Source organism: Oscarella lobularis, chromosome 2 (assembly GCF_947507565.1).
Source record: "Oscarella lobularis chromosome 2, ooOscLobu1.1, whole genome shotgun sequence".
In the NCBI taxonomy this organism is placed as follows: Eukaryota; Metazoa; Porifera; class Homoscleromorpha; order Homosclerophorida; family Oscarellidae; genus Oscarella; species Oscarella lobularis.
Window position 1 is genome coordinate 4,057,527 of NC_089176.1, and position 24,125 is coordinate 4,081,651.

Below are 24,125 nucleotides of genomic sequence, written 5' to 3' on the forward strand. Positions count from 1 at the left end.
AACAATCCTACGCCAAAACCCCGTATGCATTCTAACGCGCGTCGCAAGCTCTGTCGAAAAATGGAAGTCGAAGCGTCTACTTGCGCCTATGGGCGCTTACCGGGAATCTACGATTCTTTGCTTTATGCTGGCAGTCGATTCGAAGGTGAGCAGCGTAGCAAAGGAAATAAACACGACGTGGAAGTCGTTCTTCACGTGAGTTCAATATTTCGCGCGTTTTAAAATGTCTCAATGAGACGGTAGCATGTCGATCTCGAACACGACTTTCTCTGCGGATATCTCAAAATTAAAAATTTGGTCGAGGTTTGTACAGGAATGAGCAGGGAGCGCACTTCCGGGTTTAATTAATTATTATTAGGATTTTCCTGTTATGACTACGTTTTTTGAGGGGGAAATTATTGGAGATAAGCATCCCTTTTTAACGCGAAAATGGGTATAGAATAAAATCAATTATATATATATATAATTAATTAATTTCATTAATTAAGGAGGCTGATGAGGAAGTTGATAAGAAACATTGGGTGAGAAATATATTAATTATATGTGAAAATTTTAGGATCTGATTCTAGAGTAAATTTTCTTCTTTTCACGCGTACGCAAAATCTTTTAATTCGGACGATTTCGATTATCAAAGAGTCGTTCTTGATAACGTCGTATTTATGAGATGGAAAGTAAAAAATTAAATCGTAATTAATTATTAGAATTAATAGCGATTATTAGGAACAATTTCTCGTACCAGATCATACAGTGACTGATATCGCTGGGGCATCGTTTGCCGGTTTTTATTACATTTGCTGTCAAAAAACGGATTCTTCCATCGACGGCTTTTATTACCATAGAAACTCGGAGATGTGGGTTCGGGAGGCGGGGCCCAATTTTCGATATAATTAATTTATTGATTGATTATCATAGGTTCCAGACTTTGAAACTTCGACACGTTCCTCAAAAATCATTTTCAGTTTACGCATTTCACTGAGACATTGTGCGGAGAAATCTAGAGCATACACCCCCCTTGTCATAAAACCACAAAAAACATCAACTAAGACTAAGACACAGAAAGAGAAAAAAAAATTCGTAGGGTTACCATATTTTATCGGTTAATATAACGCATTCCGTTTCGCCGTGTTTTTTTCCTTTGACAAATCGCTTTGGCGGACATTCGACGTACGCCTCTTCGCCGCACACGTGCTCTATCGTTTCAAGAATCTCACGTGCTTCCGGTCGACGTCCGGGTTCGTCAAAGGTCAATCGAATGCACGCGTCTTTGAGAATTGGATGACGAATGCGCTGCAATTGGCTACTGCGCATGTTTTTCACAGCGGTGCATCCGCTGAATAATTCGCCGAGTGTTACGCCGAGACTATAGACATCCGCCGCGATGCTATTGTGTCTAGCGAAGAGCGGAGGAGGCGTGCCGCTTCCCCGACCGCTCTCCGTCGAAGATTGACAATTGGGCGATCGTTCTGGAGCGAGATATTCGCTGCTTAGGGGGCCGATTGAAAAGGAGGCGTTTAGAACGTGCGAAGCGCCGAGATCGCCGATTTTTGCTTCCATTAGAGTCGATAGAAGCACGTTGGTCGGTCGTATGTCGCCGTGGAGAATTGTGGGTCGGAGTTGATGGAGATAGGAAATTCCCGAGAGGCATGCGCGCGCTATGTCGACCATTTCGCGCGTCGTCAAATAGGACGTGAGATGCGCCGCTTGCATGACGTCAGTCAGGGAACCTTCGAGAAGTTCGAGAATGAGACACGGATGTTTGCGATTGACGGTGACGACGCCACAGATGGAAACGATGTGCGGATGTCGGGCCCGGCTGCACATGCGGATTTCCTGTTCGAATAACGGCATATTATGCTCGGAGACGAGAATTTCGTAGATGATTTTGACGGCGACGTGAGTTCCACGCCAACGCGCCACTTTAACCTCTAAAAACATAATTAATTTTATTGATTTTTGCCTTTCTGTCTCTTCTCACCAGCAAAGCTTCCTTTTCCGAGATTTATATCCGTTATTTCGAGATCGTCTTCCGGTACATTCATCACGTCTAATATCTCGCTCATTTGTCGTTCCCATTCGAGTCGCGCTTGATCCGCACTCAATCCCGATCTCTTTAGACGTTCGCATTCCTCTTCAACGGTTCTTAATCGTTCGATTAGGGCCGTTTTTTCCGCTTCAATGCGTCGTTTTGCGTTGCAATCCAACGTCAAAGTGCCCACGCGTTCTTCGAGTTTCGCAATGGAAGTCGACTTCTGAAGAATTATGAGTTTCAATTGTTCGATTTGTTTGCGTTTTTCCGAGACTTCGTCGCGTAAATTGCGATCGCATTCCTTGGCGCGTTCGCGTTCGAGTTCCTGTATGGCAACTTCGCATTTCACTTGACTCTTACTCAATTCAACATCGCGTAATTTGAGTTGTTCATCCAATTGCGCTTTCGTTTCGTTGAGCGTTTGAATGTCGCGTAATCGACGCGATAGAAGAACTTGTTGGCTCTCCATCTGTCGTTTTAATTCGCGCAAACGCCCGTCACTGTCCGCTAAAGACATTTGAAATCGCGCTTCGAGTTTTCCGATTGTTGCAAGCGCTTCTTCGTATTCGAGACGCGTTTGTGTGAGATCGTTTTCGAGTTTTTCGTTCTCCAAAGAAAGTCGTCGTCTGTCGTCGCGTAGACGCGTCGAATCGTCGCTCTGATCGCGTCGCGCCGTCGCGAGACGATCGACTTCGCCTTTGAGGAGAAGACGATTCGTCGTACTCATTTCGAGTTCGCGTCGAAGCGCGTTAATCGTTTCGTCGTGCGCGTGAGCGAGTTCTTGGAGTTCGTCTTCCTTTAGGCGTTTTTCCGCTTCGATTTTTTTCACGCTCGTTACGAGTTCGTCGATTTGAACGTGACATTGATCGATTTTGTGTTTGAGATATTCGACTTCGCCTTTCATTCGCGAAATTTCGAGGATTTGATCGTTTTTGCTGCGAACGAGTCGTTTCGATTCTTCCGTTAATTTTTCAATAATTAAACGATAATCTTGTTCGGTCGATTCCGTGCTTGCGACAATCATAGCCGCTTGGGTTGATAAAATCATTGTTTTTCGATCGGCTTCACAAAGCCTGTCTAAGGAAATGAAATAAATAAAATAAATAAAACGTGAGATGTGTATGGATTATTTTTAGCATCCCCCCTTCCCCCTCCCTCCCTTCCCTTTTAATTAATTAACATAATGACCTTTCTCATCATCTCTCATATTACCTCGCATAATGTTTCTCAGATATTGAACTGTTTCCGATTTACTTCCGTTACTCGAATTACGAAACTCGGTTTGCTCGAGAACGTTACGACCGTAGGTGTTTTTCGCTTCCAAATCGGCGCCTTCTTCGACGAGAAGACGTAGCGTATCGACGTGATTCTTCGTCGCGGCGAGATGAGCGGGCGTACTCCCTTCCTTGTTCGGTGCGTCAATTCGCGCACGAACGCGCAGCAAGAAACGCACGACTTCGAAGCTTCCCTTCGCCGCCGCCCAATGAAGCGCCGTCCAGCCGTTATCGTCGACGTTTTCGATATCGGCGCCGCGTTCGACGAGCGCTCGACAGACGTCGAATCGATCGTTGACGGCCGCTTCGCGTAGAGGCGTGTATCCGAGTGCATTGCGCACATTTACGTCGACTCCTTGATCGAGCGATAAACGAACGCGACTCACGTCGCCGTCGCGAGCCGCTTCGAGAAGTTCTCGATTGTGATCGAATGCTGGCGCCGCTACGGGATGCGGTGGAGGGAGAAAAAGAGAGGGAGGGCGTTCTTCGCGTTTACGGAAACGGTTTTTGTGTGTAGCTACTTACGTTGGCTCATGTGACGACGAAACGTCGGCTTATTCGACGTGAATTTCTTTGTGATGAAGCTCATTGCGATTGTGTACACGCGACGTCGGCGATGGAATGAGATCGTGTCGCGTGGACGGGGCTAATATACATGCGGAGATAGGGTATTCACCAGGGGAAGTGATCACATGACACGTGACTTATGTATGGGGGTGGGTCACTAACCTTTGCTTTGCTTTTGCGTCCGTTCTTTGAAACAGATCGAATTGGAACTTTGTGGGATTACAATTTCCGCTCGATTTTTTTCTTTTTCGCGTTCGTGTCTCGTCTCCTTCGAGTTCTCCCCGTACAGCACCCCACACACTAACACTAAGATAGTTTCACTTTCGCGCCGCATGACATTAGTCCGATTTATCGTCGTCCCCCGAACCGGCATCGTCGTCGTCGTCTTCGTCCTCTTCCTCACTTTCGAATTCGGCTTGAGGCACGTTGTAAATTCGAATGACTGCCTTCATTAGGGAAATAAAATTAGTTTTTGCCGTGGGGTGTACAGTAAAACTGGGGGGAAAGTACCTTATTGGGATCTTTCAATATGAGATACTTGCCCGGAGCGAGTTTCAAGAGAAGATCGACAACAACGCGTAGGATTCCCCACGAATTGTGCACATCTAAATTGATTTGAGTTGCAAAATCTTTGGGACGATACTGTTGCGTTCCAAGAATGACGTGCTTTGTCGAATTGTAAGGATGAAGTCGAGATACGTATCTAAAGTAAAGAGATAAGATCAATTGAAAGGAGGAAGAAGGTACACCGCCCATCCGCCCTCTAAAGTAGCAACTACGCGCGCCCGGACGCGAGGCGCCACGCGAGGCGGGCGGGCGGCCGGCTGTGAATCTGCGGTCGCGCGGCTGTGCGTACGTACGTCTTATATATAGAACTTACCCAAATTTTAAGAGATGGGATCCAGCAAGGATGGCTGACATGGTCCATTTAGCCAGTTTAAAGCTATTGTTCTTCAGTTCGGTTGCCAAGACGGCGCCGCGTTGAGTATCCAATTTGTGTCGCCAATCGGAAGCGCCAAACTATATACGGTAAAGTAGTTTTTTTATAGAGACATGCACGCGATACTGAGTATCTCTTTACTATGATCTGAGGATCCCATTCGTTGAGCGCTTTGATGTTGATACATTGTATGTCCGTTGATCCGGGTGCGGGCGGGAGAGCAGCGTCGAGTTCACATCGCGCAATCAGCTGCACGTTTTCACTCAGCTGAAACTTCCGATAGCGATATCCGACGGATGCTACTTCGCCCTCTTCCTCTTCATCAACGAATGGATTGGGATCGCCGAATTGATGAACGGCTCCCTCCTCCTCAATTTTCAAACATAATAATGAATGGAGAAAAGTGAGTTTCTTGCTTACTTTTCTCAGGACTTGCTGCGAAAAATTTTGATTTATGAATGTCGCTTCGAGAGCTAAATTCGCGGGCGCGTTCATGCTGCTTCCGTCGTCTTGAGGCGGTTCTACGGCCGTCTCATTCACAGTCATCAAATCTGAAAAATTTATTAAATTGACGTCGTCATCACGCGGCGGAGGGGACAATGTATACCGAATTGAGACTTGTCTCGCTTGTCTAGAAAAAGAAAATTTTTTCCCACTCTCTAAAAGAAGAAAAGACTTAATTAAGTAATTAATTAGAGTATACATACTTGTGCAACAATGTCCCAAGAGTAGACAGATCGCGTGCACGTCATCAGAGTAGATAATATGGCATCTGTTGCAAAGACAATCAACTCCTCCGAATCTTTATACTTTTGGCTAAGCTGTTAAATAATAATAATTATTATTATTATTTATCACGTGAAATCCTGGTACCTCTGGTATGACGGGATCATCGGATGTTGTCACTTTGTGAAATATTCTGTTTATTCCACGAAGCGGTTTTTCATTTTTCGTATTGACGCGATCATAACTTTTATCATAGAAGCCCATGGTACCATATTGTTTCCTAAAGAAATTAATTAATTAACAAGAGTTAGTAGAAGAGAAACATCTTTGTTACAAATCTTCAGGTTCAGGTGGATCAATTCTCAATTTCGCCAAATTCTGAAAATCAACTTCCTGCACTATTTCCCATTCTCCTTTGACTTCGACAGAAGGTTCACGCAATTTCTGAGGACCCTACGAGAAATCAATAATAATATAATTAAATCCTAATTAATTTAATGATCAATACTCTGGAATGAGAATAATAGATTCGACCGCGTTGATTCTTTCTCCAACGTCTCTCCTGTCTCATTCGATCTCGATCTCGACTCTTCTGAGCCTTAGTCAACGGTTGAACGAGACCCTTTTCCCTTTTCTCCTTCGGCGCTCTTTGCATACGTTGCTTTTAAAAAGTTAATTAAATTAACTAATTAAATTATGTAATTATTTAATTTTACCTGCGTGATTCTTTGTCTCTGTTTCTGATAAACGGATCGTTGAACTTTGCTCGTGTCGACGAGACGATATCCGACGTCATCTTCATCGTGGATGTACGAATACATTGAACCGGCCCCGCCCCCTCCGATTTGGGGCTGGTAACGATCTGCCCCATGACAAATCGACCTTTTTTCCGCTATTTTCCTCCTTCCATGTTTACTTACTCAAGTATTTTTTGTCTGAGTAGACGCTTCCTGTCCAATCGGACGCCTAAAGTGCCGTAATTCGACGATTTTTCGTCGTATCTTCTCGTTCGAACCTTTCCCAAGCGATCGGACTTGGAAAATGGTTGATAGGGAACGTCCTTGAATTGAGACGGCACGGCGCACGGTCCCCAGCCACTCGGATTGTCCTGAATCTCGGGCAGAAGAAAGAGAGGCTTCGACGCCATCTTGCGCGTTCTCTGAAAGCACGTGGAGACGCTGTCCCGGATAACCTTCTAAACGACCAACATCAAAAACTAATATATAGTACGCATGCATGCAAGAAAAGAAAAGTGATTTTCGCCGCTGTTTATTCATTGCTCACAAAGTCCCTTTGGGCATAACGCTCAGGGTCAAAATATGACGTCACCACAACTCTGTTTGCAAATTTTCGTCCGGCTAATGCAGTTCCGGCTGAAGCGCAGTCCGTCACAGAAGTAAATTCAACAAATATCTAATAAATAAATTAATAAATTAATTAATTAAGTGTATACTTACTTTTCCCAGTCCAGGAACTTCGGCTCCTTCCATGGGTCTCGGTATGAAAAGACTTCTCACCGTTCCATATTTGGTACATTCGTCACGAACGTCCTCACAAATTTCTATTTCATAAGCAATGACGTCATCATTAGTTATTGATTCAATACTACTTGCCTTCGTATTCTTCGTCATCTGCTAATTCTTCAGGAACGACCATATTCATGAGACAGAGAACGGTTGTTGGAACGGTGCTTGCCATCATGTTCACAACGTTCATTGCACCGGACGATGATCCCGAGAACATAGCGGCGGCCGCCGATGCCGTCGCCTTTGATTAAATAAAAAATTCATTTATCTATTTTATTTCTAAATTCGTTATTTACCATGTAACTTGTTTGGTTCTTTGCTCCCACACTCGCTCTTTGCACAATCAGTTTTTTCTCGCCAAGCTGCATTCCATTGAGTCCAGCTATTGCCTAAGGGAAAGAAGATATCAATACTACAAATGACGTACAACTTCTCCGTTTACTGTATCCGTAATGGAGACGTCCAAATATTCGCAGAATGCGTATCCTTTCGAGAAACCGGTCACCGAATCTTTAACCAAATTGAAGGCGCGTAAATCTCCAAAGGAAAGAAGCAAATCCTTGATCTACATCGTTTAGAAGGAGAAGAAAAGCGAGTGAGCGCTGCATCATGATTAAAACCTATAAGCTGTTTGCTTGGATCATCATTAGCCAATCAGCGACACGCTATATAGCTAGAGGAGGAGGAGGAGGAGGAGGAGTAAGCACGCACAAACACACAAAGTCAAGAAGAAGAAGAAAATAATTTTTTTTTGAAAAAATATAGTTATGTCTGTTGTTAGAGTGAGAGTGAGTGAGAGTGAGAGCCCGTGCAGCTTTGACTCGTTTAACGACCTAAAACCACCTAGAACCTGTAGCTGCAACAATAAAACTTCTATAGGAAATTTCCCCTAGAGAAATGGCCAAGCATCTCTTTCAACCTACAGTGATTTAATTATTTAAACCCTACACACAGAAGTGGAGGAAGTGTGAGATTTTTTTTTGCTTTTTTGACCCTGCCGTGTGCGTGTAATTTAAAATAATTGAATTTTACCTGATCTTCACTCAAATAACTTGGAACGCCGCCAACAAATATTTTATTGATTGTATCCGGGACGACCGTTGATACGACGCCGGGTACAAAAGCCCCGCCTCCTTCTACAAAAAAGAATCATTTTAATTATTATTATTATGATGATTTTTACCAATTCCCGGAAGTGGTTGATAGTCTTTAGGTCGTCTCATTTTAAGTGCCTGTGCCTGAAAATCAATTCCATCAAAAGCCATACAATTTGTTGTTTCTTCCACGGAACGAAGCTAAAATGACGTCATAGATTAAATATAATTAGCGGCGCATTATACCTCAATAAATGCAAAATTTTTATCGAGATTGATTTGACACGCTAAAACGGGATTTCCGGGTGCCGTGTTGAGTTGACATTCCAGGAGTTTGTTATTGAAAAAATCGACCATTTCGTCTTCAGAAACTCCAAAGGGAATGTTTCCCACATAAAGACGTCGCGCTTGACGCATCACTTGACTCTGAGGAGCAACAACCGCTGAATTGACTGAAAGAGGAGCAATGGAAGCTCCAAGAGCAGCGGGAGGTGGACCAATAGCCGGAACTTGACCAGAAGCTAGATATGTATATGTTAGAGTAAATAGACTAACTCTACTATAAAGACCTTGAAGAGCTTTGTACTGCATTGGTGTAATATGTTCAAAACCTGTTGGTGCAATATCCCAATAAAGAGATATCCTAATTAAATTAATTAATTCGATTAATTAATTCGATTAATTGATTAAAAATGACCTTTTTTCTTTGGGTCTTCTTGGTGGTGGAGGTGATCCTCTCCTATTATAATCGTCGTATCGTCTTCGTCCTGACGGCGGACCTCTTCCCCCGCCCCCATAATCATCCCCTCCCCCTCCTCCTCCTCTACGACCCGAATATCTTCGTCTATAATCGCCTCCGCCTCCGCCGCGATCGCGCGATCGAGAACGAGATCGACGCGATCGATCTCGACTTCGATCGCGACGACTTCGATGTCGACTACTGCGATCTCGATCGCGATGGGATGGAGATCGAGATCGATCTCGATCTCTTCGACTGCTGCGACGATCTCGATCGCGCGAACGCGAACGCGATCGTCTGCGTTTGCGTTCGCGATCCGATTCGGCTGCCGGTGCGTCGAGCATTGCTCCGCCGTCGAGTTCTGCAGCGAAGAAGTCGAATAGCGAATGGGTTCCTATTGGGGGGCCTCACCCGGGGGTGGTGGAGGGTATTGGTTCGTTTCTGCTGGCCCGTAAGCGCCTTCGTCCATCGTTTCAGGGCGAGAAATCGATTGCTGAGCTCAAAAAAAGATCGATTCGCACACAATCACGTGTAATTTAGCGTACGCTACGATTCGATGGAAGAAGATTTACGAGAAGCTTCGTGCATCGGAGACGTCAACAAGGTCGTTCAACTACTTGAAAAAGGAGTCGATATAAACAGCCAGAACAAAGTGAACGGATGGTACACCTAAAAATTGGATTTGCTGTAGAAATTGATTTGAAACAATGTGTCTAATCATCTAGGACGGCTCTTCATTGGGCTTCTAAACGAGGTCACGCGTCCATAGTATCGACTCTATTGAAACAGGGAGCAAATGCTAATATAAAATCGAGCAAAGGACAAACGCCTCGACACGTAGCAATCGATTCTCACGTACTTTCACTCTTACCACCGCCATCATCAGAAGAACTCGATGGTCAGTCAATAATTAGGCAAGAAAAATTATATCTTATCATCTTCTTAGATGATCTTATAGTAGCAAGTGAAACTCCACTTCCATTTCTTCCTAATTATCTTGCTCATCCAGAATTTTTCTATGCAACACGTCAACGTGGAAAGGATCTAGAGGAAGTTCCCCGTAGTCCTTGTTATGAATCAACAACTAATAAGCCTTCAATAGAAGGTGGTATTGTGGTCTAATGACATGTATTGTGATTGAGAGGTGGCATTGTGAATGCGGTTTCTTTTCATAGACCACAGTCGGATTGTGAAAGTGCGTCGATTTCATCCGCTTATCAATAGCGACTTTGTAGAAATTGAAATTATTGGAGAAAAGGGCGGCGGAATTTACGCAACGCTTCTTCATAAGATTTGTTGCGAATTGAACGTTTCGCGCGACGCTGTCGCGAAACTTCGTAAATTACCTAACACCTTAGTGCGAAATGACGACGACGTTCTTAGACTGAAACCTATGCAAGAACTCGAAGTCGTTTTGAAATGATTGGGGGCCCCGCACGTGCTTGAATAATTACCCTTTAATGGAAGTCATACGCCCATCCCTAGGGACTGTGCCAGTCCCGTTCAAACCGGTTGGCTTCCTCGATGATAATCAGTGTTTTCCTTGATCGAAACCCTTGAGAGTGCGCTTCTATAGGGAATTAGGTTATAGGCACTTTTAGGGCGCGTACATCATGATGTAGACACTACGGCGGCGGTTACGTTGTTTTGAGAATTCGACGTAGATGCAAATTAGTTTTTTGACAGCATGAGCCAGTGTAAGGGCCGAAGAAATGTCTAAGAACTGTACGATACCCTACAGCGAAACTGTAATGGCTTGGCAATGCAAAGGGATTGGGGATTCTACCTAAGGAGACCCCTCGTAAAGCGACGGTCCCTTGGCACGTGATGGGGTAGTAGGGAGGAGGCGAATTGCATCATCATAAATTGAAGACCCGAACTGCAGAGAGCAGCACTCTTGCACCAGCCGCCGTCGCGTGCACCGGACCTTCGATATATCCGACCTCTTTTACTCACCTTCAATGATGGAACGACCACGATACAAGCGTGAGCCGTCACCAGTGAAAAAAGCCAAGCCCCTAGGCGGCGGCTCCTTCCCGTCGCGATTCAACGTTACTCTCGTCCCCTTCGCATCGTCGAGCGGCTTCTTGAGCTCGTGCAGCAGCGAATCGGACTCCAATCACTCAAGTTATACAGACTTGCAGCTTTGGCCGTCGTCCAACGACTACGACGTCCCCGAAAACACTCGCATGCCTTTTTTACGGCCCCCGCCGCTTCAGCGACAGCGGCGACGCAAACAGCACAAAGCCGCCGCTAATTCAAAGGCTCTCCTATCGAATTCTGCTCCGGCAATCCCCGCCAAGTCGTCTGGAGTCGGCAACGATCGATGGCGACGGCACAGCGCTCCCTCGCCATCGCGACTCGATTCTCCGCTAGCCCGTCAATTATCGACGGCTCAAACGGACTTTTCTTCGCACGTGGCGGCGGCATCGCGATCGTCGCCGCCGTCGCCGCCGTCTCCACCCACGCCGTCGTCTCGTGATCAGATAGGGAGGAGAATGGTACGGGCGGAACCGCCATCGCCGCCGCAACCGCCAGTCAAAAAGGAACTACCAGAATTTCGACTCCCTAGTATTCAATCAAAAGGAGCGAGACTCTTGTCGAAATCTGTGACGAATTTTGCTCCGCTTTTTGCAGCGGCGGCTCAACTTCGTACGGCGACAACGAGCGTACACTGACGTACGTTCTAACTCTTTCCTTGATAGTCAAGACTCTTGTAGTCATTGCTAACGTTTATCGAGTGTCTGTGTATGATGACGCGCATGCAGATTATATCTTGCATGTCATTTGCCTCTATTTTCCAATACAAAATTGATCGAATATGATGTCGAGAATGTCTTCGGTTCCCACTTTGCCCGTTATTCGACCCAATTCAGTTAATGCGAGTCGGACTTCCTCTGCGGCGAGAACCGTTTCCATTTCCGCTAGAGTCATATGACGGAGGTGAGTAGGACTCACTCACCCAAAATAGCACAAGGTCGCGATCAAGGTCGGCGTGTGTGAGGTCGTTGCACGTGTTGGGTGGCGTGTGAGTGCGTACACAGGTAGTGCTTACCGCATTGAGATCGATCAAGACATTCCACGCATTCTCTGAGGTGTTTTCGATGTCGACTTCGAGTGAGAGACGGAGAATCAATCAAAGGATCACCGCATCTGAAATAAAGTAATTATATAGGAATAGGGGTTTTGATTTTACAGTTTCTTTAGTTCAGATTCGAGGAGTTGAAGTAGATGATCTATTCCAGCTGACGTTGTACAGGAAATGGAGCAGGATACATACGCCTCATTCTTGATAGACAGGAAAATAGTCCCTTCTTTTTTCCTGCTGACCCTTACTTACTTTCAACATGCTACTAATGTAACTTTCTTCTTCCGGACTCCTCAGATCGATTTTGTTAGCGACGACGATCAAACGTGCCGCCGTTCCCACGAAATGCGACAAAGATCCAAGACAAGACGAATCAATGACAACGAGTATTAAATCAGCGTTCTCAGCTCTGAGAACGAAGAGTCAATATATATAGATATTGGCTATTATTTTTGTACTTTTCTATTGCGCGTTTGACGCCCTCTCTTTCCACGGGATCGTTTGTTTTACGCAATCCCGCCGTATCACTTACGATGACTGGATAACCGGCGATATTCAATGCTGTCTCGATTACGTCTCGCGTTGTTCCGGCGACGGGGGAAACGATAGCGGCGGGGCGTTCGCCTGAAACTGAATGTTGGCTAAATTCAATGAAGGAGGAGGGAGTTACTTAGAATATTGAGCAAGCTGCTTTTGCCCACGTTTGGTTCTCCGACTATAGCTAATCGAACGCCGCTTCGAAGACGTTCTCCACGTCTTGCGTCGCGTAAATGAGTGCGGATTTCGTCTATGATGCTTTTGATTTCTACTCTAGCTGTGAAGGAAGAAATTTGAGGGGGAGACTAGGAGAAGGAGTTTGAGTGTTTTGCCTTTATCTAAGATATTGTCTTCTATGTCTTCACTCTCGCCAAAATCAATTGTTGCTTCGTAATAAGCTAAGCACTGTGAAGAATTCGCGATTAAATGGTTTCGTTGTTTCTACAGTACCTTGGCTAGAGAATTAGTCCATTTTGAATAGACTTTACTTAGGTGTCCCTAGGGTAGGTATGAGGATAATGTACATGTAATCTTGTGCTATTAACCTCCATCTGTCTCAATGCTTGTCGTCGTTGAACTTCCGTTTCGGCGTTAATTAAATCGGCCAAGCCTTCTACTTCCGTGAGATCAAATTTCCCGTTTAGAAATGCTCTAATTATTTAGTTAATAAATAAATAAATAAATAAATAAATAAATAGTGGGAGTGGAATGAGTGCGTGCCTCTTTGTGAATTCCCCGGGTTCTGCGTATCTTATGCCTTTTATAGACTGTAGTAGATCGGTCAAGGCAGATAGAACGGCTATGCTGCCATGCACGTGATATTCTACCACGTCTTCTCCTGTAAAACTGTTAGGGCCTACACAGTGTTACAAAGGTCATTCACATATAATGTACAGGGTCTTACGTGGAAACCAGAGAGCAATGGCTTTGTCAATGAGTTCATGCGTGACCGGATTGACGAGTTTTGTCAGTGTAGCTACTCTTGCTTGTGGAAGATGGTCCATTTTGCAAATATCTCGTAGAGTCTGGAGGCAGGAAAAACTGGAGGGATTGTCGGACTATCTGAGGTCGTACTTTAGAGGCCAAAGGCCCTGATACTCGAACAACAGCTACGCCTGTAAGGAGAGTGAGCTAGAAATGTAGTAGAAGTAGAGAAGATTGCAATTCCCACCGCATTTTCCATGACCAGATGATAAAGCGAATATCGTAGGCGACCAATTTCTGTCACAAAACCGTCGCAAAAATACCAATTGCGCTCTGCAGTGTCGTTTGGCAGATTCGAAGCAAATAAATTGCTGCGAAGAAAGGAAAAGTTTTCTGAATAATACGGGCATTTTTCCTGATGGCACGCAGCATAGATACACGCCGTAAGTCGTTTTCTTATAGTCTGTCCGCGTCTTACAGATTAGGCTTTCACCCGATGGGACCTCTACGATTAATTTCCAATGCGTCTACGCGTCGTCCTACGAGGGTGCCGAGTCCTCGTGATTCTAAACTTCATCCCGAACTAAAGAAATCCTCAGATGAATGCATGGTGGATTGATGGAACGTGCCAAGCGCCAAAACATTGTTTCGTGCTCCAGTGACGTCCCATCGGGGCCCCCTAGCTCCGTTGTTGATCTTTGTCTGGCAGTTGCGCTTTGACGTCGTTTCTTTGTTTAGACTATGAGGTCTTCCTTTTGTGCACGGAAACGTTTAAAGAATTGATGACAAACGTGCAGGAGAATCTTGCTGCTGAGGAGCATGGTATCAAGGCATTTTACGCCCCAACTAGCATTGATTGGGGCGGTTATCAAAGCGCTGCTATTGAAGAAGCGATTACGCAGTCCTCTCACGCTGTTATCATTTATTCCGATATACAAGATAGCTGTTGGACTTCTATTAGAGAGTCTATAGTTTGGAGGCAAATGTGCACCAAGCTAATCAAAGAATTGCCCTTAAGACCGCCTAATGTTTCTGAAGGCGACATCATAAGAACTATGCCGCTTTCTGCATCTAGGAAATTTAAAGAAGTTACTACTGAAACGTCTCCTACGACGCTGGCGAAAAATATTGCTAAGGCGGTCAGAAACGAAAAGCAAGCTCCTTCTTCTAAATTGAGAGGCCAAGCTGATAAGAGGGTTGTTGTTCTTGACGATGAGCCGTTCTGCCAAGATATATATAAGTAAGTATGCCCAAATAGGCCCAGTAGTTTTAGTTTGCAAATTCTTTAAATGGCTAGAGGTGTTTTCGTACGTAATCAAAAGAAACGTTTGGTGGCTGTCAGAAAAGCTCTTTTGAATGACAAACGGATGAGAAATGAAATTGATATCTTGCAAGAATCAAGCAAATGCGACAATTTGATTGGATTTATTGATGCCGTGGTAAGTCTACCATGTAGCGAGGACGTGTATTAGATGTCTACTGCAGACGATTGACACCGTTTGGCACTGCTGTCTTCAATATTGTGCATATTCAGTAGAACAAGTAGGTGCCCAGTCATCATAAATGCCATACGCGATGTGTATTCCTTTCATTTATTTGCAGTATGTACTTGAGAAGGCCCTACAGGACGTTATTGACGAAATTGACATTGTTCGTGGTGTTGCTAATGGCTTAGACTATCTTCACAGCAGGAAAAAACCGATAAGTAAGATGCCGTGTCCTTAATTAAGGTCATATTCGCTTTAACAATTAACTAATTAGCTCATATAAATCTCGCCCCTGCTGGCGTACGTATAATGGTGGAGGAAGACAGAAAGGCAGAAGCAAAAATTTGTGATATAAGTACTTCGCCCAGATTGTACGAACATGCAATGGAAGGATTCATTGTCAGAACAGTAGATGTGGGTAGGTGGGGCTGTGTGTTAGTATCTTACTTTTTGCAGAATCCGAGTCCTTATGTGGATGTCTTTTCGTTTGGATGCTTTGCGTACTACGTCATCACAAAAGGAGAGCATCCGTTCAGTAAACCGGGGAGCGGGAGCAGTAAGCGAAGCGAAATTCAGTCAAGAATAGACTCTGGCGAGCATAAACCTACTTTCAAAGCGTTGGAAGGTGAGTTAATTAATTAATTAATTAAACGCGTATTTAGTGCGGCTTTAATTAATATTTTAGATTTGGTGAACGAAAGCATGCAACCGAAGGTGGATGAAAGCAGAGAAGCGGGGTTGAAAGAAAAAATTAGACGTATAGGGAATCCAGCAGCAGCTTTGGAGCTTGTGAAATCTACGTTAGGCAAAGGAAAAAAGTGAGTTTGCCTGTCAGTGCGTGCCTTCTCAGCAGATGCAGCTCGTTGCTGTGAACGCCTAGGCCTTCATCTTGCTGTATTAAAAGTCACTGTTACTTTTTCGAGCCGGCTCGCCAAGTTGATTTTCATACTGTACGTGGTGGTAATCATTATTCAACTTCATTGCTGTTACGGTTTCTACACAGAAATTTGGCTCTTGTACACCATTTTATGAAGAGATGGATCCTAAGATGGATCCTAAGAGTGCGAACGTGCGGCACTGGCTTTTGGACGAATTGGCTAACCATGATGAAGAAGTCCTTGGTTCTACCACGTTGTGGGGAGCTAAATTTAAATATTTGGAAGCAAAAGGAGGTAGTGTTCTCGTAGTTACTTCTCATTAACTCTTTGTTAAAAGCGTTTCTAGATTTTCTAAAGAAGTGTGAAAATAGGTGCGATACATACGGAAATTCCGTGCAATCCCTTTCAAAATTCCTGCGTAATCAAGTACGAAACTTTGTGTTTTCAAAAAATAAACTAACTATAGGACGATACGTATAGTTCTGCCACGAACTTAACGATGACAAAATAGAAGAATTTTTTCAATTGACGAATGAAAAGAAAGCAGTGTTTCTCAACCGTGGGTTTCCCCGACTTCTTCCTGTATGCTGGGAGATAAGCAAGAAAGTACCCAATTTGTCTGTGTATGGGTATCACTGCAAGAAGCATTCGGCAATCACCTTTTCATGACATCTCGGACTCTAGCCTTTTTTTTTTTAGTTTTTACGCTGTTGCACTCACTGGCTGTTTTTCTTTCGCTTTGTATGTTGTTATTGATTTATACGGGCATTTTCACGTGGAGATGTTGCTGGTTGGCCTTTCAGGCGGAATAGCAAGCGGTAAAAGCACCGTTTCGCGACTATTGTTGGATTGCGGATGTCCTATCATCGACGCCGATCAAATAGCTCGCCAAATCGTGCAGCCGGGCTTGCCTAGCTGGCACGCGATCGTTCGCAAATTTGGCCGAGAAATTTTGAACGAGGACGAAACGATAAATCGCGAAAAACTCGGAAAAATCATATTTGATGATCCAGCTAAGCGAAGAGTGCTGAACGGTTGCACGCATCCGGCCATATTACGCAGAATGTTGTGGCAAATTTTGACGAATTTTATTCGAGGAGAAAAAGTCGTAATCTTAGATTCTCCGCTTTTGTTTGAGAGTGGAACGTTTGTTCGATACGTTCATCGTACAATTGTTGTATGGTGTTGCGAGGAAAGGCAAATTGAGAGACTTTACCTTCGAAATGGATTTGATAGAGACAGCGCTCTCAAGAGAATTTGTGCTCAAATGCCATTGGACGAAAAGCGTCGAAGGGCTACGTACGTTATTGATAATGACGGTCAACTAGAAAATACAAGACAGCAAGTTCAAGAAATTTACAAAGAACTCATCAAGTCGAAGTGGTGTTTGATGGGAAGGATTTTTAGACTGTCTTGTTCTTTTCTTATAGGACTTTTTGTAGCTCTATGGTTTCTGTCGTAATGATAGCACGGAATCTGAATTTCTGGAAGGTAGACCGTACTGTAAGACGGACTGGGCGTAGCCGGCGTGGGCGTAGCCGGCGTGGGCGTAGCGAAGGGTACAGTACAGTATGTACGGGAATTGCAAAGATGGCGAATGCGGTCGAAAACGCGGCGACGGCGGAGCAACTAAACTACACGAACCCTTTGTCGTCGAAAAGTGATCAAGCACACGATCGTTTAGGAGCCGATATGGTTACCCGTGACCTGCTTATAAAAGCGTCGAAGAGAATCGCCTCGGTTTGGGAGAGCATTGCGAGACACCTTGACGTTCCTGAAGAAAGAATTAAAGCGATTCTTTGTGACTCTAATTTCAGAAATTTAGAAAAAAAGGCCTACGAAATGTTGGATAAGTGGTGGGAAAAGAATTACAAAGAAGCCACGGAGGCGAAACTGTGTCTTGCTCTGTTGAGTGAAGAAATGACAGCAACGGCATCGGATCTCTTTGGAGACGAACTTGTTGAAGCTTTGAAGAGTTCAAAAAAAGGTAAGACTGATGTGATGGCTTATTTCGTCTTCTACACACTAATGATTATCGAACAGGTAGTACCTTTTCCCAGCCCCAGAAGCAGCAAATCCAGCGCAACGGAAGTGATCTCGACACGACATCATTTGGGTCTAGAAAGGAAGAAATGAGAGCATCCTTTTCTAGCACAGAGTCGACTAAGCTCACAAGCAGCCAGGTAGGGGAAACAGATGGGAGAGAAACACAAAGTGAGCTGTTTTTGCTAACAATCTTTATTCATAAATTGTGCTCTGCAGAACCAGTCATGTCTACTGAAGGGGCGTACGCACTTGGAGACGAAAATAAAGCATTCTGTACAGGTGATGGTGAGTGAATTAAAATTTTAGGGAATCGACGGATACGACTAGATTGTTTTGGTAGAGTTTTTGCGGCAAGGCTATCTGCAAAACAGATGCCTTTTGAGCTCACCGAAACCATTTTTTGGAAGGAAAAAAATTAGCGAAGATGTTGTCAACGCAGTAGAACAAAGGACGCCCGTTTGCTGGATTTGGGGTCCTCCCGGATGTGGAAAAAGTGCCGTCGCAATTAATGTTGTTCACAATCTAAATAAATCAGGCAACTATTCAATACCAATGTTCTTGGAAGAACCAAGCAACGTGAAACAAGTGGAGGAATTTATAATGTTGCATCTAAAGCGCGCTGAAACGTTTCAATCATACAAAGTGTTTTTTATTGACAAATGTTACACCATGTTAAAAAAGGAAGACGAGGAGGAGAAGTTTGTTGAAGCGATGGAGCGACTTTCTAAGTCTCATCCTCATGCGTTCACAGTTATAATTACAGCGTACGAAAAGCCTTCACTTCACTACAAACTCAACATCAGCTCACTAAAAGTCTCATGGCCTGACAGAACAGAAGCGGTCGAACTATTGGCCTTGAGCTGCAGAGGCGTCGACGTTAACGCAGTTAAAAATCACTACTATCTAACCCAACTGCTTGCGTCTTGCTGCTGTAGAATGCCTTTTGCTATTATTGCTGTTGGATCAGTCTGGGTCGAGCGGCTTGAGTCCACCACAGATGTACCTGCGTCTCTGCGAGAGCAACTTGAGTGCTTCCGTAATAGACACTCACTGTTTCAAGACTTTTGTGAAAATTTTGATAGCAAAAGGAGAGTTCTTCAAAAGTGCTTTGAAAAGTTTTATTTGTATTTATCTGCCGACTTGCAGAAAGCTCTTCGCTGTCTTTCGGTTGTTAACGGATCTTTTAGCAAAAACTGTGGAGAACGATTTCTTGGTAAAGACGTTACTCAAGGAAAAATAACTAGTTTGTTGATGCTCGGTATTCTTGAGTCAGAAGAATGTCATCATTACTCTATACCGGATCTTTTTCGTCAGTATGTACTGACTCTAAGTGATCATCAGGACGCGCACGAACGTGCGAGAGCGGCGTATTGCAAGTATATAAAAAAAGTAATGGTTCAAATGTGGAAAAATCGTAAAAGCGCGAAAGCATTAGAGATTTTTCAAGCCAACAGAAGAAGAATTGAAGGATTTTTAGAGGATTCTACTTCAATTGAAAGCGACGCTGGTAAGAGTCTTGCCCTTGTCATTTGTATGACGGAGTACTCAATAGACGGCAAAGTGCTGCTAGAATGCACTTCGCCTTCTATTATCTGCCAATTTTGCAAATCGTGCCTAAAAAGCTCGCGTTTTCATGAAGAAGACCGTTTACATGTCTCTTTATTCTACGCTCAAGTCCTCCTACATCGGTGTCCGAGGCGTCGTATTGATGCGATTGATCGACAGCTTTCATTTTGTAAAACTCATTTGGAAGCGTTGTCAGCAGACAAGCAAGAGAGTTTCAGAACAAGATACTTGGTAACATTGGTTGAATTGTGTTTGGTGAAGGGAACGAGCTTACTAGACGAAGATTTGGATGAAATAGAGAAGCAGAAGAGACTGCAGAATAAGGCTGCGCGACTAGCTGCAGCAAAAGCGCGCTTTCAACTGGGCGCGATGAGTTATGGAAAAGATGTCGATAGAGCACACGGTCATTTGAACGAGGCTGTTAGACACTTCAGAGAGTGCCGGGATGAACTACGCGAGACAGACTGTTCTAGATGTTTACATCAAATGTGGATTGGTGATTGTCTCTTTCGAAAGGGAAACTACAAAGACGCTCTCGGCGTTTTCAATGATCTATTGAAGGAGATAGAAGAAGTGTCTTGGCCTGGCGAAGGCGTTGAAACCAAAGACAGAAAAAACATGCGTATCTCTGCTATCTGTTATGCTCAAGGTTTGTCTCAAACTCTGCACTGTTTTGCTGAGAATTCTGGATGGAATGCCGATCAGCTGAAAGAGTGCCTTAAGTTGTTCGAGTCTTCGCTTGAATATATCCGAAATTGCTCCAACTCACCTTTTCTGCATTTTATTTACCTGGCAAAAGGAAAGCTGCATTTGTTGCTTTTTCTATGTGGAGAAGAACATGATTCTAAACAATTGGAGTTGGCAACTCAATGCTTTGAAAAAGCGGCCGAAAATGACCGTATTCAATGTGAAGCCTCTTCTTTTGAGAAGATCTGCAATGCTCCAGGCAAACTTTCAACGAAGAACATTTTTGATTCGGCCAAGATATTTCTTCCTTCAAGCGGCGGCTTTGTCAACATGCAAGAACTTTTCAAAAGCTGTAAGCGGCGGAACGAAGCGTTAGATCCTTACAAATCTCTCGGAATAAGTCTTTTTGCAAATTCTGCTTTGTATCTGGACAGCTTAAAAAGGGAACGGAGCAAAGAAGTAGTGTCGCTAGAAAAGGAAGACGTCGACTTCGAGTTTTCTGATGAGGACGACGACGAGGAAGAGGAAGAGGAAGAGGAAGAGGAAGGGGTTTGGTGGGAAAATGATGTAAAAGCTCAAACCGAGTTTCCAGACGAGAATTCTTCACGTAGGTTATTAATACCATCTAATTGCTTTCGGTCTCTGTCTCTTTTTGAGCAACACCAACTCTGTCGTCGAAGTAGTGAATCGCGTGGGAATACCAATACTCTAACCAATTTCGATAGTAGCCTCAGTCAGTGGCAAGTCTCAAGTTATGCTGCTGGTGATGGTGGCGGTGGTCTAGAAAAAAGGGAACGAATTGATCAGAAGTCTATTGGTATTCGCAGTCAAGATGACGAGAGCTCGTTGGAACTGATATCTTTAGTGGCTGAGCCTCCAACTATGTCAAAATCGCCGCCTTAAGATTTATTTTAAGTGGACTGAACAATGTTGCTAAGGCATCGCTACTTTTTCAGCCGTTTAGAAATGCTCTAATTATAATTATTTAGTTAATAAATAAATAAATAAATAGTGGGAGTGGAATGAGTGCGTGCCTCTTTGTGAATTCCCCGGGTTCTGCGTATCTTATGCCTTTTATAGACTGTAGTAGATCAGTCAAGGCAGATAGAACGGATATGCTGCCATGCACGTGATATTCTACCACGTCTTCTCCTGTAAAACTGTTGGGGCCTACACAGTGTCACAAAGGTCGTTCGCCTATAATGTACAGGGTCTTACGTGGAAACCAGAGAGCCATGGCTTTGTCAATGAGTTCATACGTGACCGGATTGACGAGTTTTGTCAGTGTAGCTACTCTTGCTTGTGGAAAATGGTCCATTTTGCAAATATCTCGTAGAGTCTGGAGGCAGGAAAAACTGGAGGGATTGTCGGACTATCTGAGGTCGTACTTTAGAGGCCAAAGGCCCTGATACTCGAACAACAGCTACGCCTATAAGGGGAATGAGCTAGAAATGCCGTACTATAGAAGATTGTATTTCCCACCGCATTTTCCATGACCAGATGATAAAGCAAAGATCGTAGGCGACCAATTTCTGTCGCAAAAACATCGCAACTGTTGCAGAATTGCTCGATGACGTCGTTTGACCGATTTGAAGCAGAGAAATTGTGGCCAAGAAGGAAAACGTCGATTGAATAATACGGGCATGTCTTTTCTAACGTGCGTCTTGCGACGAGATGTTGCTGGTTGGCCTTTCGGGCGGGATAGCAAGCGGTAAAAGCACCGTTTCGCGAATACTGTTGGACTGCGGATGTCCTATCATCGACGCTGATCAAATAGCTCGCCAAATCGTGCAGCCGGGCTTGCCTAGCTGGCACGCGATCGTTCGCAAATTTGGCCGAGAAATTTTGAACGAGGACGAAACGATAAATCGCGAAAAACTCGGAAAAATCATATTTGATGATCCAGCTAAGCGAAGAGTGCTGAACGGTTGCACGCATCCGGCCATTTTACGCAGAATGTTGTGGCAAATTTTGACGAATTTTATTCGAGGAGAAAAAGTCGTAATTTTGGATTCTCCGCTTTTGTTTGAAAGTGGGACGTTTGTTCGATATGTTCATCGTACAATTGTTGTATGGTGTTGCGAGGAAAGGCAAATTGAGAGACTTTATCTTCGAAATGGATTTGATAGAGACAGCGCTCTCAAGAGAATTCGTGCTCAAATGTCATTGGACGAAAAGCGTCGAAGGGCTACGTACGTTATTGATAATGACGGTCAGCTGGAAAATACAAGACAGCAAATTCAGGAAATTTGATGAGTACTGTATTCCTTTCATTTATTTGCAGTACGTACTCAAGAAGGATTGAGCGTATGACACCCTAAAGGGCGTTGTCAATGAAATTGGGATTGTTCGTGGTGTTGCTAGTGGCTTAGACTATCTTCACAGGAGGGAAAAACCGATAAGTAAGGTGCTTAGCTTAGGTTTCTCAAGTAAGCCACTTTAATAACAATTAATTAGCTCGTATAAATCTCACCCCCTGCTGGCGTACGTATAATGGAGAAAAACGGAAAGGCAGTAGCGAAGATTTGTGTTACAAGTACTTCGTCCGAATTGAATGAACAGGCAATTAATTGCAATGGAAGGATTCATGTCTCCTGAATTCACCGTCAGAACAGTAGATGTGGGTAGGCGGGGCTGTGTGTCAGTGTCTTATTTCTGTAGAATCCTGATGCGGATGTCTTTTCGTTTGGATGTTTTGCGTACTACGTCATCACGAAAGGACAGCATCCATTCTGTGAACCGGGGAGCGGGAGCAGTGAGCGAAGCAAAATTCAGTCAAGAATAAACTCTGGCGAGCATAAACCTACTTTCGAAGCGTTGGAACGTAAGTTAATTAATCAATTGATTAATTAAACACGTATTTAGTGCCGCTTTAATTAATATTTTTAAAATTTACTCTACGTAGATTTGGTGAGCAAAACCATGAAACTGGAGGTGGAAGAAGACGAACTTAGACGTATAGGGAATCCAGCAGCAGCTTTGGCGCTTGTGAAATCTACGTTGGACGAAGGAAAAAAGTGAGTTTGCCTGTCAGTGCGTGCCTTCTCAGCAGATGCAGCTCGTTACTGTGAATAGGCCTTCATCTTGCTGTATTACAAGTCACTGTTACTTTTTCAACCCGGAACGCCAATGCCATTTTCATCATGTACGTGGTAATCATTACTCAACTTCGTTGTTGTTACGATTTCTACGCAGGATTTTGGCAATTGTACACCATTTTATGAAGGGAAGAGAACTGGTAATATGGACATGGACCCGCTTTTGGACGAACTGTCTGAACACGAAAAAGAAGTCTTTGGTTCTACCAAGTGGGGAGTTCGACTTCTAAGTTTTGGAGCAAAAATAGAAATTGAAAATGGTATTGTTTTCTCATAGTTAGTTCTTATCAACTCTTTGTTAAAAGCGTTCTAGATTTTCAGTTCAAGGTTGCATTTAAGGGTAAGGGCGGGAGAGATGCAGCCAAAAAGTACGACAATTCCATTCAAGGTTTTTCATATTTCCTGCGTGATCAAGTATGAAACTTCGTGTTTTCAAAAATAAACGAACTACAGAATGATACATGTAGTTTTCTCACGAACTTAACGATGAGAAAAAAAGAGAATTTTGGGAATCGGATGATAAGAAAGCATTGATGCTCAACCGTGGGTTTCCCAGGCTTCTTCCTGTGTGCTGGGACATAAGCAAGAAAATGCCCAATTTGTCCAAGTATCACTGCGACGAGAAGCATTAGACAATGACCTCTTCATGATATCTCTGCCTCTAACCCTTTTTCTAGTTCTACATTTTTACACTGTCAGTTGCACTCACTGACTGTTTTTTTTCTTCGTTTTATACTGTATGTCGTTAGTCTATATGGATGCTGCTGGCCGGTCACTACTAATTAACCGTTCTCGGTATTTAATTAACGAAAGCTGTCCGAGGCTACCTGATGATGTACAGTACAGTGGAGAGGGCGTGCACTAGCCACCCCCGCGTACGGGAGTACGGGAGTGAGATTTCGATCCAAGATGGCGACTGCGA

General features: G+C 44.0%; 8 protein-coding genes and 1 long non-coding RNA gene across 11 annotated transcripts; 4 read left to right on the top strand and 5 right to left on the bottom strand.

Annotated features, from left to right (window-relative positions):
• The first annotated feature begins 48 nt into the window (after positions 1–48).
• LOC136183801 (glucose-induced degradation protein 4 homolog) lies at positions 49–1,125 on the top strand. Its single transcript, XM_065970567.1, has 7 exons — positions 49–195; positions 244–303; positions 359–433; positions 489–521; positions 570–671; positions 721–851; positions 913–1,125. Exons 1-7 carry the CDS (start codon positions 61–63, stop codon positions 974–976), a joined length of 600 nt encoding a protein of 199 aa, XP_065826639.1. The 5' UTR covers positions 49–60; the 3' UTR covers positions 977–1,125.
• LOC136183796 (ankycorbin-like) lies at positions 876–3,968 on the bottom strand. Its single transcript, XM_065970559.1, has 4 exons — positions 3,826–3,968; positions 3,239–3,742; positions 1,976–3,103; positions 876–1,925 (listed from the first exon to the last, which is right to left on the bottom strand). The coding sequence occupies exons 1-4, from the start codon at positions 3,887–3,889 to the stop codon at positions 1,081–1,083; spliced, it is 2,541 nt and encodes an 846-aa protein (XP_065826631.1). The 5' UTR covers positions 3,890–3,968; the 3' UTR covers positions 876–1,080.
• Positions 3,969–4,077: 109 nt separating this feature from the next.
• Positions 4,078–6,707, bottom strand: LOC136183797 (eukaryotic translation initiation factor 3 subunit D-like). Of its 3 annotated transcripts, none has more exons than XM_065970562.1 (13): positions 6,549–6,707; positions 6,454–6,499; positions 6,250–6,395; positions 6,042–6,194; positions 5,868–5,986; positions 5,681–5,813; positions 5,515–5,628; positions 5,415–5,466; positions 5,228–5,358; positions 4,949–5,173; positions 4,748–4,887; positions 4,378–4,570; positions 4,078–4,313 (listed from the first exon to the last, which is right to left on the bottom strand). In XM_065970562.1, exons 1-13 carry the CDS (start codon positions 6,678–6,680, stop codon positions 4,206–4,208), a joined length of 1,692 nt encoding a protein of 563 aa, XP_065826634.1. In that variant the 5' UTR covers positions 6,681–6,707; the 3' UTR covers positions 4,078–4,205. The 3 variants fall into 3 exon arrangements, with proteins under 3 accessions (XP_065826634.1, XP_065826633.1, XP_065826632.1); XM_065970561.1 differs by having other exon boundaries at positions 4,949–5,176; XM_065970560.1 differs by having other exon boundaries at positions 4,949–5,358.
• A 7-nt stretch (positions 6,708–6,714) lies between these two features.
• LOC136183798 (splicing factor U2AF 50 kDa subunit-like) lies at positions 6,715–9,429 on the bottom strand. The gene is made up of 11 exons (XM_065970563.1): positions 9,304–9,429; positions 8,851–9,253; positions 8,723–8,796; positions 8,400–8,674; positions 8,243–8,354; positions 8,092–8,195; positions 7,502–7,624; positions 7,356–7,448; positions 7,147–7,300; positions 6,991–7,094; positions 6,715–6,946 (listed from the first exon to the last, which is right to left on the bottom strand). Exons 1-11 carry the CDS (start codon positions 9,359–9,361, stop codon positions 6,803–6,805), a joined length of 1,644 nt encoding a protein of 547 aa, XP_065826635.1. The 5' UTR covers positions 9,362–9,429; the 3' UTR covers positions 6,715–6,802.
• LOC136183800 (ankyrin repeat domain-containing protein 40-like) lies at positions 9,005–11,717 on the top strand. The gene is made up of 4 exons (XM_065970566.1): positions 9,005–9,555; positions 9,618–9,790; positions 9,839–9,997; positions 10,068–11,717. Exons 1-4 carry the CDS (start codon positions 9,449–9,451, stop codon positions 10,313–10,315), a joined length of 687 nt encoding a protein of 228 aa, XP_065826638.1. The 5' UTR covers positions 9,005–9,448; the 3' UTR covers positions 10,316–11,717.
• On the bottom strand, positions 11,584–13,759 carry LOC136183799 (tRNA modification GTPase GTPBP3, mitochondrial-like). Its single transcript, XM_065970564.1, has 13 exons — positions 13,689–13,759; positions 13,592–13,632; positions 13,422–13,542; positions 13,238–13,373; positions 13,063–13,168; positions 12,968–13,015; positions 12,850–12,922; positions 12,651–12,794; positions 12,439–12,604; positions 12,233–12,389; positions 12,089–12,180; positions 11,948–12,045; positions 11,584–11,816 (listed from the first exon to the last, which is right to left on the bottom strand). The coding sequence occupies exons 3-13, from the start codon at positions 13,519–13,521 to the stop codon at positions 11,686–11,688; spliced, it is 1,251 nt and encodes a 416-aa protein (XP_065826636.1). The 5' UTR covers positions 13,522–13,542; positions 13,592–13,632; positions 13,689–13,759; the 3' UTR covers positions 11,584–11,685.
• A 97-nt stretch (positions 13,760–13,856) lies between these two features.
• On the top strand, positions 13,857–23,835 carry LOC136200136 (serine/threonine-protein kinase/endoribonuclease IRE1-like). Its single transcript, XM_065990479.1, has 12 exons — positions 13,857–13,884; positions 14,180–14,681; positions 14,739–14,880; positions 14,927–14,983; positions 15,044–15,146; positions 15,203–15,327; positions 15,385–15,553; positions 23,011–23,122; positions 23,181–23,250; positions 23,301–23,463; positions 23,517–23,617; positions 23,671–23,835. Exons 1-12 carry the CDS (start codon positions 13,860–13,862, stop codon positions 23,833–23,835), a joined length of 1,734 nt encoding a protein of 577 aa, XP_065846551.1. The 5' UTR covers positions 13,857–13,859.
• On the top strand, positions 16,487–17,268 carry LOC136183985 (dephospho-CoA kinase-like). The gene has a single exon (XM_065970803.1). The coding sequence runs from the start codon at positions 16,588–16,590 to the stop codon at positions 17,266–17,268; it is 681 nt and encodes a 226-aa protein (XP_065826875.1). The 5' UTR covers positions 16,487–16,587.
• Positions 21,129–21,717, bottom strand: LOC136183324 (uncharacterized). The gene is made up of 4 exons (XR_010669139.1): positions 21,588–21,717; positions 21,494–21,534; positions 21,324–21,444; positions 21,129–21,275 (listed from the first exon to the last, which is right to left on the bottom strand). It is a non-coding gene; the product is annotated as an uncharacterized lncRNA (long non-coding RNA).
• Positions 23,836–24,125: the final 290 nt, after the last annotated feature.

Bases quoted from the DNA above. Each gene is read 5' to 3' on its own strand.
- LOC136183796 (XM_065970559.1), bottom strand. From the start codon at position 3,889: ATGAGCTTCATCACAAAGAAATTCACGTCGAATAAGCCGACGTTTCGT. The intron at 3,743-3,825 runs GTAAGTAGCTAC...CGCATCCCGTAG, and splicing joins TCGTCGTCACATGAGCCAAC to CGGCGCCAGCATTCGATCAC. The intron at 3,104-3,238 runs GTAATATGAGAG...TCATTTCCTTAG, and splicing joins TCTGAGAAACATTATGCGAG to ACAGGCTTTGTGAAGCCGAT.
- LOC136183799 (XM_065970564.1), bottom strand. From the start codon at position 13,521: ATGGACCATCTTCCACAAGCAAGAGTAGCTACACTGACAAAACTCGTC. The intron at 12,923-12,967 runs GTACTGTAGAAA...AATTCTTCACAG, and splicing joins GGACTAATTCTCTAGCCAAG to TGCTTAGCTTATTACGAAGC. The intron at 12,605-12,650 runs GTAACTCCCTCC...ATTCAGTTTCAG, and splicing joins CAGCTTGCTCAATATTCTAA to GCGAACGCCCCGCCGCTATC.
- LOC136183798 (XM_065970563.1), bottom strand. From the start codon at position 9,361: ATGGACGAAGGCGCTTACGGGCCAGCAGAAACGAACCAATACCCTCCA. The intron at 8,675-8,722 runs GTCTTTATAGTA...ATACATATCTAG, and splicing joins GCAGTACAAAGCTCTTCAAG to CTTCTGGTCAAGTTCCGGCT. The intron at 7,625-8,091 runs GTAAAATTCAAT...TAAACGATGTAG, and splicing joins GTTATTTGAGTGAAGATCAG to ATCAAGGATTTGCTTCTTTC.
- LOC136200136 (XM_065990479.1), top strand. From the start codon at position 13,860: ATGGCACGCAGCATAGATACACGCC. The intron at 15,328-15,384 runs GTCAGAACAGTA...TACTTTTTGCAG, and splicing joins ATGCAATGGAAGGATTCATT to AATCCGAGTCCTTATGTGGA. The intron at 23,251-23,300 runs GTACGTGGTAAT...ATTTCTACGCAG, and splicing joins GCCAATGCCATTTTCATCAT to GATTTTGGCAATTGTACACC.
- LOC136183797 (XM_065970560.1), bottom strand. From the start codon at position 6,680: ATGGCGTCGAAGCCTCTCTTTCTTCTGCCCGAGATTCAGGACAATCCG. The intron at 5,814-5,867 runs GTAACAAAGATG...TAATTTCTTTAG, and splicing joins CCACCTGAACCTGAAGATTT to GAAACAATATGGTACCATGG. The intron at 5,467-5,514 runs GTATGTATACTC...TTCTTCTTTTAG, and splicing joins CTTGGGACATTGTTGCACAA to AGAGTGGGAAAAAATTTTCT.
- LOC136183801 (XM_065970567.1), top strand. From the start codon at position 61: ATGGAAGTCGAAGCGTCTACTTGCGCCTATGGGCGCTTACCGGGAATC. The intron at 196-243 runs GTGAGTTCAATA...ATGAGACGGTAG, and splicing joins ACGTGGAAGTCGTTCTTCAC to CATGTCGATCTCGAACACGA. The intron at 304-358 runs GTTTGTACAGGA...AATTATTATTAG, and splicing joins AAATTAAAAATTTGGTCGAG to GATTTTCCTGTTATGACTAC.
- LOC136183800 (XM_065970566.1), top strand. From the start codon at position 9,449: ATGGAAGAAGATTTACGAGAAGCTTCGTGCATCGGAGACGTCAACAAG. The intron at 9,556-9,617 runs GTACACCTAAAA...CTAATCATCTAG, and splicing joins CAGAACAAAGTGAACGGATG to GACGGCTCTTCATTGGGCTT. The intron at 9,998-10,067 runs GTGGTATTGTGG...TTCTTTTCATAG, and splicing joins TAATAAGCCTTCAATAGAAG to ACCACAGTCGGATTGTGAAA.
- LOC136183985 (XM_065970803.1), top strand. From the start codon at position 16,588: ATGTTGCTGGTTGGCCTTTCAGGCGGAATAGCAAGCGGTAAAAGCACC.